The 16,547-nt window shown below is 38.7% G+C and overlaps 1 protein-coding gene across 15 annotated transcripts in view; it reads right to left on the reverse strand.

Annotated features, from left to right (window-relative positions):
- The window catches only part of FGGY (FGGY carbohydrate kinase domain containing), a 158,307-nt gene that overhangs the window by 68,371 nt on the left and 73,389 nt on the right, over positions 1-16,547 (reverse strand). For 14 of the 15 annotated variants that reach the window (XR_008450974.1, XM_054073028.1, XM_054073027.1 and 11 more), the window contains 2 exons: positions 5,806-5,934; positions 1,460-1,563 (listed from right to left, as the gene is read on the reverse strand). Coding sequence is in view for 14 of the 15 variants with exons in the window: in XM_054073028.1 (XP_053929003.1) it covers positions 1,460-1,563; positions 5,806-5,934 (233 nt within the window). In the remaining variant the exon portion in view is untranslated. The remainder of the gene's footprint in view (positions 1-1,459; positions 1,564-5,805; positions 5,935-16,547) is intronic. The other variant, XM_054073033.1, reaches the window with a different exon arrangement.

Raw genomic sequence — 16,547 nt, forward strand, 5'->3', positions numbered from 1 at the left:
ATATTAAAAATTAATAAATAACCACACACATACTCCTCCAAGACTAGTTATACTAAAGGAATAAGTTAGAGCCAGCTGGCCCATTTCCAGCTGCTCAACATTGCCCTTAGACCTCTTGGGGAAACTGTCTGCTAGCTCCTTAGCTCATTTCAGTCCAGTATTATGTTTCTACTAACCCAACAAATTTTAACAATTTAAACTAACTCTGCTAAAGGAAACAGGCTAGGAAGAGTTCACACAAACAATTTCTTCTGAAAGGGCAGAAATCTCTATCAACCCCCCCCTGGAAATAATAAAAGTAGTGCCATGCTTGAAGGGTGACTTCTTCCTCCAGAGCTGCTATTTGCAGGGTGTCTTACCTGCAACATGATAGACAAAGAGATACTAACGTAAATTTTCAGAGACAGATTAATCTAAGAGTGGTGTAGTTTGAGGTTTGAAACTCTTGTTTAGGAAAAATTCCACATATTTTTCAATTGCTCTACAGGATTTAAGCTTTTGTTAAAAGCTCCGCTTCACAATACCAGGATTATTCACATCTTTAAATTCAATCATGTGCTTAAATGCTTTGCTGAACTACAATCCATGTGACAAGATCACTATTTTTTCATGCTTAAGATCACCACGTATTCATGCTGTTACTACGAAGACAACTTAACTTAGCGTTATTATTAGCTTCCTTTCTTTTTCTCTACTGGAGCTCTCTCCATGAAGGATGTTAGTCCTCTCTAAGAACCTCTAGCACTACCATTACCATTTGCTCATTTAGGAAAAAATCCAAATTACAATCAGTCTAAATTTAAGACTGAAATGAGTTTTAAATAAAAACGTAGCAGAAAAAGGGTACTTATCTAAATTGAATGCTTTCAGACTCATACATTTTAAAAAGGTATAAATTTCAAAAGCAGACACTAAATTTTAATTGCAATCTCAGAAAAAGCTTTCGCGTTAATTCACTGAGAAAAATTAGCAAAGTGAAAACTGCTTATCGGGGTTTTTCTTTCTTTTCAGGCATGATACATATCATAATTCTATACATTATGGCAACTTTCAGAGGTAGGAGGATTTATATTGATTAAGTGAAGAGGTGGGGGAGAAGGGCCGTGACTGAAGACATGCACTCCTTCTCCAAAGACACTACTCTGTAACACATTAGTGACAGGCTTGTCAAAGATAACTCAAGCTCAGAGTCTTTGGCTCAGATTTCAGGCTCCTCTTTAAGCCACTCTAGCATCGCGGTTTTTACTTTCCATGTAATTTTTCAGTATTGATTTCTACTACTATTAAAGTTCTTGCTTAAAAGCAAATGCATAGTAATATATAATTAATATCCAAAGGTGAAGATACAGTTACCAGAAAAATTTCAAGGAAGAGAGTGAGAAGCACAAAGGTCATTTGTTTCCTTCAAAAGCATTAGTTACAATATTTTGTACAAATCAGGACTATGCATACAACCTACCCCCATGTGGCATGAAGATGTTCCACAGATCATAGCAATACGGGATGTAATTGGCTGGTTTTCACATGGCAGGTTATGTCCTTTCACATCTGCTCCAATTACTCCTATTAAAATAAAATTAAAATTCTATTTTAAAGAGCAAGCCAGCTCTCACAAAAGTGAGCTTTTCCACACACAAATAATTGCCAACTATTTCACACCACTACGACAAATCAGAAAAAGTCTACTAAGTGAATCAACAAAGTTATTTTATCAAATCAGATTAAAATGTATCTTTATTCCAGATACATAAGGACTCAAGAGGATTTTTTTCTATGTTCATGTTTATCATCCTAATTTTTATATGTTATTTTGACTATAACCTGACCTTTATTCTATTAGTAAGTGCACGAACACGCAGAATAGAAGACTGCCCTGTTGTGAAAGGCACCACAGTAACTGCAGATGTGTTTATTGTTCACAGCTTATCGTGTATATACTGTATGATGTGTTTTGTCAGGAGATGAGTTGGAGAAAGGGGTATCTTGGCAGGAGACTGGAAGGCTGCCAGTTTTGTTATCTTGTCTGCTGCTGCTATTCTGTCCATGTCAGACAGACCCATCTAAAGGAAGACTACTCCTTCCCTAAGAGGAATTGTGCTTGGCTCCACGGAGGTTCTGCGTGCAGTACAGGACAGGAAGGAGGACAAACTCAGCACGCACTCAGCCCACAGCAGCAACATAAACCAGGAGATGCCAGAGAGGAGCCAGAGGCTTGCTTACAGAATGGGGCAGACCTACAGCCAAGCTTCAGCACGCATCACATCATGCTTGACTCCCTTAAGGGAAGGCTGAAGTGGAAATCCTGTCCTCTTCGCCTCTTCCTTTCCTGGGTTGCATTCTTGCATCACCTTGTGCTGCACCCATCAAAATGCAGCAGCCCAACAAGTAACATTCTTTTGTTTGTCTTTCTTTTTATTGAACTTTCCCTTTCACCAGTCTGAGTACTGCAGCTGCAGCTTCAATGCACAGCCTGGTGACCACTTTGCCAACCCCAAGTTGTCTTCCTATTAGTGATTAATTGAAGTCAGACACCAAGTAGGTCTGGAACTTTCTCACAATAATGCAAGCTTAGATATTTTAGTCGCTAAAAATAATTTCATTGCTGTTATAAGCCACTTCCACCTTTAACTTGGTTGGAATTCTTCAAACTCCTGAGGCAGACTCAAAATATTTTGAAGATTCTCAAGAGAGATTGAGAACAGTACGTCTGTATATCACACAGACTGCGAGAGAGACTTTAGAGAAGTGGGCAATGTTTACTATGAGTACTTCTGGATACTTCCACAGTGATAAAGCATTTTATAAACTGTAAAATAGATTCTCTCTTTGGCTGAAACAATGCCAATGTCTTTTGAAAAGGTGCAATGTAAAGTTTATTTTTCTGAGGCAACCCAGAGAGTGGCTTCCTATACTCACATTTTATCTGTAGGCTCTTTTAAATTGGTACAGTAGGTCAAAATGGAAGACATAACTACTCGGCTTTTAGATTTTTACTTTTCCTTAATGGTATCAGATGGACTCATTCAGGAATGATAGATGACCTTCTCAGCCGTATGTTTTACATAATTCTTTATTTTTACCTTATTTTACTCAAAACTTTGAAACCTTCATAAAGTTTAGGAACCTGTCCAGCTTTCTATCCAGCTGGACAGTTTCTATCTGGTTTAGGAACCCACACTTTCTATCCAGCCAAAAGCAGATCTGAACAGTGCATCAAAATTTATTTACATTGAAAAGATGTCTATCGTGTCATTTTGGTTTAGCCTGTAGGATATGAAAGAGTCCTTTTTGTTACTCTGCTGTTACAGACTGTTTTTAAAAAAAACAGCAGAATGTGTTCAAAAGAAGAATGATGACACCCACGGGATGTTGCTGTCCCAGGAACTAATCTTATGCTTTCTAATATACAAGTCATATCTATCAAACAAATTGTAAACCTCAATATTTTACTACAGATCACAGCAGACTAAGTGCTAAAACACGTCAGTACCTTTTCAAAACAAAAGTTTTACATCAACTATAAGTTATTTATTTCCAATAGTTTCACATAGTAATTCACTGTTTCAAATATCTCTTCTCTATTTTCTTTTCTTCTGTGCCCCTTTCATCACAATTGAAAGATTAACATGCTTTAGTGCATTACCATCCTGCCTATCGTTTAATCAGAACAGTTTTGCTTCCTCGTTCTAACATCTGTGTTCCCCCTTTGCTTTTCTGTTTTTCCTTCAGGGTCTTCTGCTCTGTTTTGTACATTGCAGACACTGTAGGTTAAACTAGTCTTGAAAAAGATTAAAGTTCTTGTTATTACCAGCGACAGACGAAGGAGAGCTATTTGGTATTTGAGAGATATAGCCGCAGTATTCATTCTCTTCACATACACTTGCACTCCCCAGGTCTCCTTTTGCTCCTGCTGTCTGTTTTGCTCTCCAGATCTTTTTCCTTTTTACTGTTTTTTTTTTTTACTAGCTTCTCTACCTATTTATTAACCTTCCCAGATTCATGAAGGATGAGTTCCATCTTAAATCTTCCTCTTTTCACAGACTGTACTCAGTTAGCACGTGATTAGCAGGCAGGTTCTCTCACTGCATTACTGACTCCGTAACTTGTCTCTCCTTCTCCAACAATATCCTATATATTTCTTTTCTTCTGGCAATGATTTCACTAGTCTGCTAGTGTTTATGCTGCCATCTGGGAAAGCATATTCTGATAAACAGCACTAGCATAAGCAGACTGTCTCTATCCACTTAAGTCCTACTCTGTTCGATGCCAGTAGCTAAATATTTCTGATGGTAGAGGATTTTTTCACAGAATATTATAGCAAATGAACAGCTCTCTATTTTTCTTCAAATTAAATTCATTCATTTCAGCACATGGAATTTACTGGGCAAACTTTTTGTGCTCTGAACCCAGTACTCATATAAGCACTGCCACTTGCACGTGTCCTGTGACAATCCAGTTTTTCAGCAAGTTCATTATTTCAAGCCACCTTATTATTTGCATACACAAAACTGCTAGGGCACACAGTTTTAAACAGATTTTTATGCAATTAGGATACTAATTGACACAGTTTTTTAAGAAAGACACAACAGTAGGGACATAACACATCTACAATTGAAACTGTACTTCATTTTGCAGCTGGGTCTGTATCTATTCCTTCTGAGGTAATAAAAAAGCAAACATCTATGTGATTACTTAGCCTCTTCAGAAACAGTTATCAGAAGCAAGCAAAGTAAATGGATTTTAACATTTATGTTAAAAAATGTTAAAAATGTTCCTGGCCACAATTTGCAGAAGAACAAATGAGATTTTAAACACCACAAACTATCTGAATCAAAACTGGTACTTTAGCTGCTAATCATATTTCATTTAGACCTAGAGAAAAATACTCTGATGAGCAATAGAATTCCATTGAACAGTATAGTTCCAATAACACTAAACTTTCTGATAGTGGAATTTCTTTTCTAAACTGTCAAACTAAAGAAACCAACTTGATTTCCTGCAGAAAAAGTTACACTGAATCACTTGGATATTAACTGTAATTAGATAAGGCCAAACAGTATAGTAAGAAAAAAAGCTGTTGAGCCTCACCAAATGTATTTTAACATGGTGGAAACTGGCACATCAGAATATTGTGCTGGAAAAACTAAAAATCTAAGCTTCAGGCCTCCAACTTCAGTTATGGATAAAAAGTTCAAAGCCATGTAAGAGGAATGCTGTGCAGTGCGTAGTTGCCCCTTTATTCTTGTTTGCTTGTTTAGACACACAGTATTTACATATTCCAACACCTAGAAAAAGCAGAGGGTTTGGTATGTATCCCACAGTGTGTTAGCAAAAATGTATGTGAAAAAGTCTCTACTGAATTATATAAACAAAGCATGAATTGCTTCTAAAACCAAGAAGGAAGACTAACTATGAACAAGCCTCAGACATCAGACTTTTCCCTTAGAATGTTATTTTTTTACTTTTCCTGCCTATTCTCAAAGTTTTGAGCAACAGAAGATGCAAAATCTTAGCATGTTGGCATCCGAACACAATGGTGTTTCAGTTCAGAAATTCAAAGTGGAACTAGCAGAAATTAAGAAACAATTTGGAAATCTAGCTGAAAAGAAATAAACAGTGACAGCTCCTTTCTATAAACAGATATTCAACATTAGCAGTTATTCTAAGGGTTTTTTATTTTAGTTATTTCATAGAATAGCATCAGAGCGAACTGCTGGATACAAAACAGGCCATGAGAAAAATTACTTTCTAAAATTAATTCAATGCATTACTGTCTCCAAGAATACTAAATACATGAGCGAGTACCTAGTCCTCCAGCATGTGCATCAATGAGCGATGCTGCTACTGCAATCCCTTCAGGGAGACCAAGATCTTTTGCAGCTCCTGGCGTTAGACCTTTTCCAACAGGCTCTCCAGGAGACAAGATGTGGTTTCCTGGGCAGACACAAGAAAAACCAAACACCTGTCAATTTACTAAACAGAAAAACAAATGTGTGTGTTATTACAAGAACTCCCTTCCTCTCCCTCAAGTTAGCTGCATGTATTTAAAACAAAAAAGTGCATCAAAGAACTCTATCTGATTAAGAAGTATGTTTCACTATCTGTCTGTAAGTATATCAAATACAACCATGCCAGATCAAGCTGTCCCATAGCAATTTAAAAGTTCAAAAGTATTCAACGACCTATCCTAGCCACAGAGGAAGATTTCATCACAAGCAATTCAATTCTGCCTGGCAGCTTCCCAAGAGATACGAAACGCTTATGCAGAAATCCCAAGTTCTTGCGGTAGTTCCTGACCAATCTGCCTTCAGCCACTCTGAAGTGGATGTGCATGTGGATGAGATTCAGCTCAACTTCACAACTCAAAACCTGTGGCACAAGGCAAAGGCCAATTGTTTCCCAATTCCATCCTCTCCAGCGGTTTCTACCAGGAATAAGGTGGCTACAGGAAGAGAAGGTCTGAAAAAGAAACTGGCTTAAGCAGCAAATTCCTCCTATTGCAGCTGACTTCCCTCACAGGCTTAAGCAACACGGTTTTGAGCCTTCAATGGCCTTATGAAGTACAAAGGACTTCACTCCGAACACAAGCAAAGTAACCTGTCCTTCCCAGTCCTGTCACTAAGGAGCCTGCACTGCCACAATGTACATTTACTTTTATCTAGCAAAAAGAAGAGAGATTGGTTCAATAATTAAATCATGGTAATAGAGATTGCTCAGAGCTCAGAAGAACAACTCTAGATCCGTTAAACTTTCAAAATCTAAGGATGCTCTCGCTGCAGTCTCCTCTCCAGCTGCTGAGTATAACCCTCCCAGAACTGCACACGCTCCTCTACTTCGAAGATGTGGTGGTGAGAGGAAGTGAAAAGCACAGTGGAAGCTCCCATACATCTCCCAGCCAATAAATTGGCTTCAGGTCAGAGACTTTGTGCTCATTTAATAACACGTATTTGTAGTGTTTACCCAGTTCAAGAAACCTTCTGGGCAGAGCTGACAAAACTTTTTAAAATAAAACAAGCCTATTTTCACGGTCAAGTCTATTGAGAACATTATACCTAAAGCACATTCTGATATGTAAAAACATCAGTCACAACAGAGATTAATTAAGAGGAACAGTATATCATAAAATATCAGGGATAGACTAATGACTATGAGCACAGTCTAGAAATACATTTATACTACCTCACTGTTAGATGAAAAAGTTATAATACTAAATACACTAACAGAAAATGAGTCTTCAGTTTTACATATCGCTTAGGTCTCTGGTTTTTCTGAAAATTGTGTTGGTTCTTCTCTTTAAGTAAGGTGCCTGCTTCCTGACGGATGTAGTGTATGGAACCCTCTGTGATTAGACAGCACATTTAACTTCTCTATGTTCATTTCTCCAAGAGTTTCTATTCAATTGACAACCACATTGCCACCTCCAAAATGATAGAGAGTCTCTGGAAATTTTAAACAAGTACAATATAGCAAAAACTTTTGCACTTGACTGGGTTTAATCTGGGTCTATAACGTAAACGCACCATTTATTTCACTCCAGTAACTTACAAAAATAGAAGTAATGATATTGAAGTATCTCCTCACAGTAAAAAAAAAAAAAATTAAAAAATTATTAATTCTTAGTGTAAAGTCAAAACATTGTGCTAGTTTTTTGCATTTTTTTCCCCCTACAAGCTGAAGACCTGTATGTTTCTCTTGAGAGAACTTTCATATCGCCTTTCTGTTTCTTTAAGGCCTCAGAGAATACCACCAGCAAAACAAAGCTGTCTGCTTCTCCTGACATTCAAAGACCCTGCAGGTGGAAGGAAGTTCAAAAGAGTTCATGCAGCTAGAACCACATCTTTCTCTTCAGAATCAGCCACCTGACCAGAAAGCATACAAATATCTTGTATATACAGCATAAGATGAAATTAATCTGAAACAAAACCTCTTCCCAGACACTGCATTCCATGTCTGGCTTGTTTATATATCATACTGGTCAAACATTCTAGTGTGTAATTATTATGTGGTTAAACTCCATTTTAGAGATCAGGGCTACTATTAGACAAAATCTTTTCCTATCACTTTCTCAATTACTGTATTTCTAGTTAATGAAAACTAAGGCAGGTATTTCAAAGGTAAAGACAATCGTCTCTTCTACAGCAGGAGTAGAAAGTGACCCTACAGATTCTTTTGTTACTGGTTATATGTTAGAATGATGAGCAGCATTTCTATCCCCCATGGGCAGAAAGTGTGAGAACGTGTAGGATGGGTTTCTCACGATTTGAAGATGCAGCATAATAATCTTGCATTTTAGAAAAGGCAAATTAACAGTAGAGTACGCTCTGTCTGTTCTAGGAATCAAGGTAAACCTGAACAATTATTCCTTGACCGAAAGCACTTCCTGACAATCCAGGAAGCAACAGCATTCAGAAGTTGCCCATGACAGGGATTTGATAAGAGGTCAGGGACAGCAGAAAAGAAGTGCTAGTGACTGAGTGCAGCAAGGAGGTGATACTGACTCTGCCCCTCTACTTCATCCTCCAGATTTAAAATCAACGAAAGCTCTGCTAAACTCATAGGATACGCTCACGAGGAGCTTTGTAAAAGGGGAGAAGCAGGCTCTGCATGAGCATTCTTTCTGTCGTCATGGAAGCTGCCTCCTCACCCACACAAGTGTGAGTAAGTGGGTGTGGAATGGGCAGAGCAATGACTGAAGCACATGGGTAGAGACCTGGAAAGGGAATTATAATTATCACGGCTTACTCTTCACTGAAAAACTAGAAAACTTATCGGTATGCCTAGAATCTGTAGGCATACAGCTATTAAATGATAAAATAAAAAAACTCTCAGAAAGTAAAGTATTTGAACCATTGTTCTCCAGTACTAGAGCAGGAGAGAACTAACGTATTCTTACTTGAGCAAAACACAGTGGCTTTAGGAGTCAAGGGCAGCTGCTATAAAAGCAACGATATTCTACCACTACACTCCAGCATTTCATCGTCAGGTGCTGCCCCTCTTAAATCCTACCTGTCAGGGGTAAGAAGCTGTCAGGAGAGAGGAAGGGAAATGAGCCCCTCCTGCACACAGAGGCAGGCAGTGAGAGTATTACAGCAGGCTGCATAAAAGAGGCAGTGAAAGGACCGAGTCTTCTCAAGGCTCCTGCCAAAGTAAATGTATCGAGTCTTTTGTTTACAGTAGTCTCCTGTGCAAGTCATTTACCTTTGCTATAATGACTTCCAAAATTAGACCTAACCAAACAAACCCGTAATAGCTGAAGCTGGAGAACTTTCTGTTTCACATTCATACAGCTGTTTCACTAATGCAATGCCTTAACTCACAACCTTTTCATTTCACGCAAGACAGACTATTTCTAGCTATTTTTTCCCCTATAAAGCAAAAAGTTTACAAAAGGAAAAGGCTGTCTGAATCTCTTCCTCCTCTTTTATCCTTCTTCTAAGACTAAGGTTAGAGTTTGCTATGATCAGGTTTTGTTTAAAGAGTTCATGTGGTGCCAGCGACCCTCTACCTTTTTAGGCAGTTACCACAGCAACCAGCTAATTACCAGACACAACACACAAGGCAGACAATACATCTTCGGTAACTTTAGTAATCAAAATCCACTGTACACTTACTAATATTTAACAGAACTAGGTACTTTAGGAGGCAGACCTTTTTAAAAACAACAAAAGCAGAGCCGCAGGGGGACCAGCTGACTCATAAGACATACTAAGACATACTGAGAACAGCTTCTCGTCTACCATGCAGAATGTGGCTGCATTTCGTATGTACTTATATCTGCCTGTAAATACAAAAGGAAGAAAATCAAAAGGAGACGTCCCTTTTCTTCACTAACTTGACACAAGCAAACTTGAACTTGGATATATCAATCACTTGTTGAAATCCCAGCAACCTCAAAAACAAACCCAACCACAGAGTGCATCCTGTCTCCATTCTACAGGCTCCCCCAAACGGGATAGTCTAGATGCTTTTCAATTTAAAAGGCAATACACAAATGAGATATCCTGTTAAATAAACAATACATATAAGCAATATATAACATGCATTGAAGAAGTTACCTAGTTAAACAAAATGGTGCTAAATAAGCATCAAAGGAAACAGGACCTCAGTAAAAAGAAGGACCATCCATCCAAATGGATCTGGTGATAAGCAATGTAAGGGATTTTCCTCCTCGATGCTTTGTTCATTACAAAGACTGTAGACTATCTCCAATTTCTTTGTCTTATAAAAATCTACACAATGCCAAAATCTGGGATATGCAAGGAATCTGAATAAATAATATTGTAACTCTTCTTACACATCATCCCAACCCTATCTCACATACAGTACATCACCAAATATCCCTCTCAATCACATACGATACTCACACGTAATTGGGATATGTATGGATGTTCTACTATTTTAACTCAGCAAAAACAGCACTAAGATTAGAAGGAAGCAGGATAATGATGCAGGCTATAAAATTATAACATTCATTTTGTTTCTAAGACTGAGTGCATGGTGGTTAAAAGGTATTAGAACAGTCAGATTTGAGGCTTTTTTAACATGGAAATACCCTTCATAAAATTTCCTAGTTGGCAGTTAAAAGCTTCAGAATTTTAATTCAGGAAAACCAAAACAAATTGTGATATTATAAGCCAGCTTACTTAAAAGCGAGAAAAACAGTTGGTGAAACAAAATCACTTTGGCTTTCTTTAGTTCAAAATTCATCTCTGTCCATGCGAACTGCCACAGTAGTTTGAGGCAAATCTAATTTGGGTCCTTTACATCCCACTCTCCCATATAGCCTATGCCTTTGGCTGAACTATATCCCAACTACCTAACATGTAATTACTTCAGGCAGACATATTAGGTTGCTAAATACTGGTAAAAGCAAGCAACCTGTGTGCAGCCAGATCCTGATTAAGCTGAAAAGTAAATTGGTCTGCAGACGGTAGGTGCCTACTTCAACAAAGCCTACTGCCTTCTTGTCCAAATGAAAGGGAGCTACCTCATGTATAAATAACAAGCTTTCCTGTGTAAAGGTCAAAAGAAAAAGAAAAAAAAGCATTCTGCATCATTGGATCATTAGGCATGTACACTGATGGACGTGACTGAGTTTTCATTACTAAATTTCAGTGAAACAGTACAGAGTGAAAATCTCTCGTAATGCACGGTTCACTACTCGCCATGCTGACATGCATGTGGGTATACAATACCTATATTATATTTGGACGTCCTACTAAGCAAATAGATTCAAAGTATTTATATCCAAACTCAGCTACCTGATCTCACATTTTTGCTTGCAAACAATAAATTCAGTGGGCTGATGCTTTAGATTTCTGGCACTTTACAATATTGCTAACAGCATCTCTAAATACAAAGATCATCAATGTAGATGACGTGATTATGGCTATACTTTCAGAGTTGCAAGTAATCAGACATTGGTCTGGTATCCATCTCTAAGACTGTACAGGCCACTTAGCTTATCTTAATTATGGATCGTTACTTAAGAGAATGTTTTTTACTACTGGATTTTTTTTAGTAATTCACATGATAACAACTCCTCTCTGAAGAAATAACTACCCTTTCCTCAAAATCGAAAGAAATGACAGAACAAAATAATCTGAAAAATCACTTTGGAATCTTTCAGCTAAGCTTTCCACACCCGCACAATCTTATTCCCCACCCCATTCACACAGTATCCAGTCGTAATACCCATACTAAGAAGACATTGATACCTTATAAACGGTTCAGAAATTAGTCAGGAAAGCAATTACAAGGACTGAGAAAAATGACAGTTCACATAAGAGTTTTAGTGAAAAACCTCAAGCAGCTCAGTGTTCTCCTTTAACACTGAAAATTTCAGTCTGTGCAGGTCAGGCGTGTCTCTACAGTCTGCCAGACAGGAGTAGGAAGTTAAAATTCAGATGAAAAATGAAGTGTATTCTTCAATTAATTCATTAATTTTGAGAAATGACTGCAACTAACAATCAACAACCTTTAAGTCTGAAGTGGGCTCTCCATCACAGGAAATTATAAAATCAAGATTGGTTCTAAGATACACTTTAAACTACTTGCACATTAATTTTAGGGAGTCCAATAGCCTCTAATTTGGAGGAAGTCGGCACATTGTTTGAAATAGTCCTTCTGGTTTTGTGAGTCCTGACTCATAGAGCAGACATCTCTGTTTTAAAAGTGACCTCAGCATGAGTCTTCAGCACAAAAAAATAAAAGAACAACAAATCAGGACCAGAAGGAAGAAGAGTCAGGTAAAAAGAAATGACCCACAGCAATTCTGAGAAAGATTTTTTTTTTTTTAAGAACTGTATGAAAAGGAACAAAGAATAGTATTTGTGAAATTTAAATATTAAACAATTTCAACAGGCTCAGAGTCTGCTCCAAAGCTTCGCCTGTGACTATTAGAAGCAGAAATTCAAAGAAATATCTTCTTGTTTTCATACTAGAAAGTTCACAAGTCCACAATTTTGAAAGAGCAGAAGAAAATATGATTCAATATGATTCCATAGGCAGACAGAGCCTGAGACCATAACTCTATAAGTGGACGGTGAGAATTTTTTTAATTAATGTTTTTTGAAAGCTCTAAGCTTTTACTATGAATTCATCTAATTTACGGCAGAGCCTGAGGTTGACAGAGCACTACACATGACTCCTGATTTCTTGCAGCAGAGAGGAGGGGAAGTGGAAAAGTACCATCTGCCAGCAGTACTCAACCTGATGGTGAATGATGGTCTCTTCCTCACAGTGGAAGAAGAACGCAAAATGTCACCCAGGAAACACACCAGAGAAACCCAAGTTACCCGAGTTTAGCCCAGACTATTAAAAAGTGGTTATTAGAAAGAGGAAGAATAACTCAAGCTGGAGAACTTGTCTGGCACGACACTCGTGAAATTCCAGAAAGCAAAAAGTTCTGCCCATGAGGTGGAAGGACCCCATGCACCAGGACAGGCTTGGGGCCGACTATTTGGAAAGCAGCTTGGCAAAAAGGACTGTGAGGTTTGGTGGACACCATGTTGAACATGAACCAGTGACGTGCCCTTGCAGCACAGGCAGCAAACAGCCTCCTGGTCTGTGTTAGGAAAAGCACTGCCAGCAGGGCGTGGGAGGCCATCCTCCCTGCTCAGCACCCATGAGGCCACATCTGGAGTGTTGTGGTTTGTACTGGGCTTCCCAGTTCAAAAGAATCATAGAACTGTAGAATCACGGAATGGTTTGGGTTGGAAGGGAACTTAAATATCATCCAGTTCCAACACCCCTGCCATGGGCAGGGACACCTCTCACTAGACCAGCCTCTTCAAGGCCCCATCCAACCTGGCCTTGAACACCTCCAGGGATGGGGCAGCCACAACTTCCCTGGGCAACCTGTACCAGTGCCTCACCACTCTCATGGTGAAGGATTTTTTCCTAATGTCTAGCCTAAATCTGCCCCCCTCCAATTTACAGCCATTTCCCCTCGTCCTATCACTACATGCACTTGTAAAAAATCCCTCCCCACCTTTCTTGTATGCCCGCTTCAGGTACTGGAAGGTCGCTATAACGTCTCCTTGAAGCCTTCTTTTCTCCAGGCTGAACAACCGCAGCTCTCTCAGCCTGTCCTCATAGCAGAGGCGCTCCAGCCCTCTGACCATTTCTGTGGCCCTCCTCTGGACCCGTTCCAACAGTTCCATATTCTTCTTATGTTGGGGATTTCAGAACTGGACACAATACTCCAGGTGAGGTCTCACAAAAGCAGAATAAAGGGGCAGAATCACCTCCCTTGACCTGCTGGCCACATTTCTTTTGATGCAGCCCAGGATACGGTTGGCCTTCTGGGCTGTGAGGGCACATTGCCGGCTCATGCTGAGCTTCTCAGAAACATGGACATACTGGAGCAAGCCCAAAGAAGGACCCCCAAAGATGAGAGAGGCACATTGTACATGGAGAGACTGAGAGAGTTAGACTTTAAGTCCAGCAAAGACAAGGCCTGGAGGTGTAGATGGGGACCTTTTCAATGAGTATATAAATATCTAATGGGAGGGAGTAAAGATGAGAGGCACCCAGTGACAATACAAGTGGCAATGCACACAGACTGAAATACAGGAAATTACATTTAAACAAAAGAAAAAATGTTTTTATTGGGGAAAGGTGGTCAGGACTCTGGAGCATGTTGTCCAGGCAGATTTTGGAGTCTTCATCCTTGGAAAAACTCAAAACTCAGCTGGACACAGCCCTGAGCAACCTGCTGTAGATGACCCTGCTTTGAGCATAAAGAGCTGGACTATGTTAATTTCCAGAGGTTACTCCTAAACCTCAGCCATTCCTGTGATTCAGTGATCTCAAGATGGAAAAAACATGAAATAAATTTTCATATTTTCATGTTTCACAGGAACATGTAGCTTTTATGAGAGAATTTTTTTCTAATGTCTTACTACTGAATCATATATTATGAAATAATGCCTCAAGCTTTGAGAAAGGAGACACCCTAAAACCTCTTTGCACTGTGCCAGTTTCAGCTCCTTTACAGTTGCAACAGCCCTTGGACGGACTGAAATGACAGGAGCCAGAAAAATGTTAGTATATCTGGAACACTATCCAGTTGTAAATTCCATGGATTTTGACACGTAAAGTGTAAATATCCTCTGATTCATCCTTTTAATTTTGTTTGAAATTGTAACATTGTAATTTCTTGGGGTAGTAGAAGACCAAAGAAAGATAAAGAGAGCCCATACTTAAGAGTATCCTTTACTTATTATTCCCTACCACTTGCAAAGAATGGTGTTTAAAGCTCATTGCTATAAACAAGCCTTGAGAAGAAGGAGCAGCTACAAGCTAACAAGCTAAAAAAAAAATCATCATCACTTTCTCTCAGCCTTCAAGGAAACCTCTCATACACTTCTGGAACATCTGGCACCAAAGGCCTTGGAAGAGATAGGAAACTGGCAGAACTAATGGATTGACCACCCTCTTAAAGCTGCTGCAGCGTAAGTTAATATTGACTCTATGCTCCCATCCTGGACTAAAGTTTCCATTTTCAGCCTAAATGTGGAGAAATAAGTAGAACTTCCAAGTATTCAAACTGATTACTTCCGACGAAATACAAATCCTAAGAAGACCCTATTGAAGTGAGGTATATGATACCACTACCTTCATTAGTTTTGTATGTGGAAGATACACCGGCAGATGCAACCATATAACCATGCACATAACACGTTCATGAATAAACAGCCTGCTGTTTGAACACCTAAAGCAATACAGAGCTGCAGCTACGTTCGAAAATACATAATACTGTAAGGTTTGTACATAGTAAGAATGACAGCAGGTATCAATCAAGATGGTCACAGCTGTCTTGTCAAAGGCCCAAATCATATATGTTTTTCTTTATTGCTCATTTGTTAATAAGTACTACAAATAAGTGAGTATTAGAACATCCAGACTTAAAATTCTACAGACCCTTCTTTTCAGGGCTCTCAAAAAATGGCATAGACAAGTTCCCAGGTACATGAAAACTTCAAGCTTCCAGTCCTCAAAGTCCTGGAATTAAGGGAAGAGTTACAGACAAGTGATTGCAAGACAAGAAAGGAGTGCTAGGGTCATAGACTAAAGCACAGTCAGAGTGCTGGAACAGGGAGGGTGACACTATTTTACTGATGTATGGGAGTGAAGACCACTAAACACAAATGCACTTAAGAGTCAAGTTGAACCTTTCATAATTGAAAACACAACACCAAGATTTAAGAACAAAATTTAAAAAAAGCATCAGAAGCAATTCTACCAGAGTCAGTGTTCTTCCTTACACCACCACCACCCGCAAAGTCAAAATCAAACACAAAAGAATTCCACCAGTCTTTTGCTAACGCAAATTAAGCAAAGCTACTGTTTTACAGTTACGAAACAGAGAAAGAAGTGCTGCTTGAAGCAGGCATAAAACTCTGAGCTCCATTTTATCCAGTCATATGAAATTTGAAGGGAAAAAAATGCAAGTAATTTTAAGAGTTTATCATTTTGTGAACAGGATAGTTGATGATGCTTGTCTACAAAACCTTATCTGCTGATACTATAATCTGCCCACGCAAGAGTTATCTTCATAAGCATATTAATCTCAAGGACTCGAGGTTCAAGGCCAGCACTGAATTTCTGTAAAACTCATAAGATTTAAACGAATTAAATACTTTCCTCAGTCCATAAAGATCCCACATATAAGAGCTGTGTATTTATTCACTTTTGAGGATGTGGCTATAAATTGCTAGTCAGGAAAAGCTGGAAATGCATTTATGTAATCCTTATCATGTTGATGGGCTGTATTTCCACATATGAAGCTTGCTTTTCAAAAATATACTTCCTTAAAATCAGTCTGCTGCTCCATCACAGATGAAAGAAGGTGACAAATCTCCCTATACAAGACAGTATTTTAGCCTTCAACACAGGATTTGCAAGAACAATAAAACCTATTCTGCAGTACCTGCAATGCTCTCTCAAACAAAGGCATCATCTTCCACCAAAAAAAGACCTGGTATAAAATATTACCATTCAATATAAAATCATTATTTGGTCCCTTAAGTAGCCCCTCAATT

The sequence above is a fragment of the Cuculus canorus genome, chromosome 8, assembly GCF_017976375.1.
Source record: "Cuculus canorus isolate bCucCan1 chromosome 8, bCucCan1.pri, whole genome shotgun sequence".
Taxonomy (NCBI): Eukaryota; Metazoa; Chordata; class Aves; order Cuculiformes; family Cuculidae; genus Cuculus; species Cuculus canorus.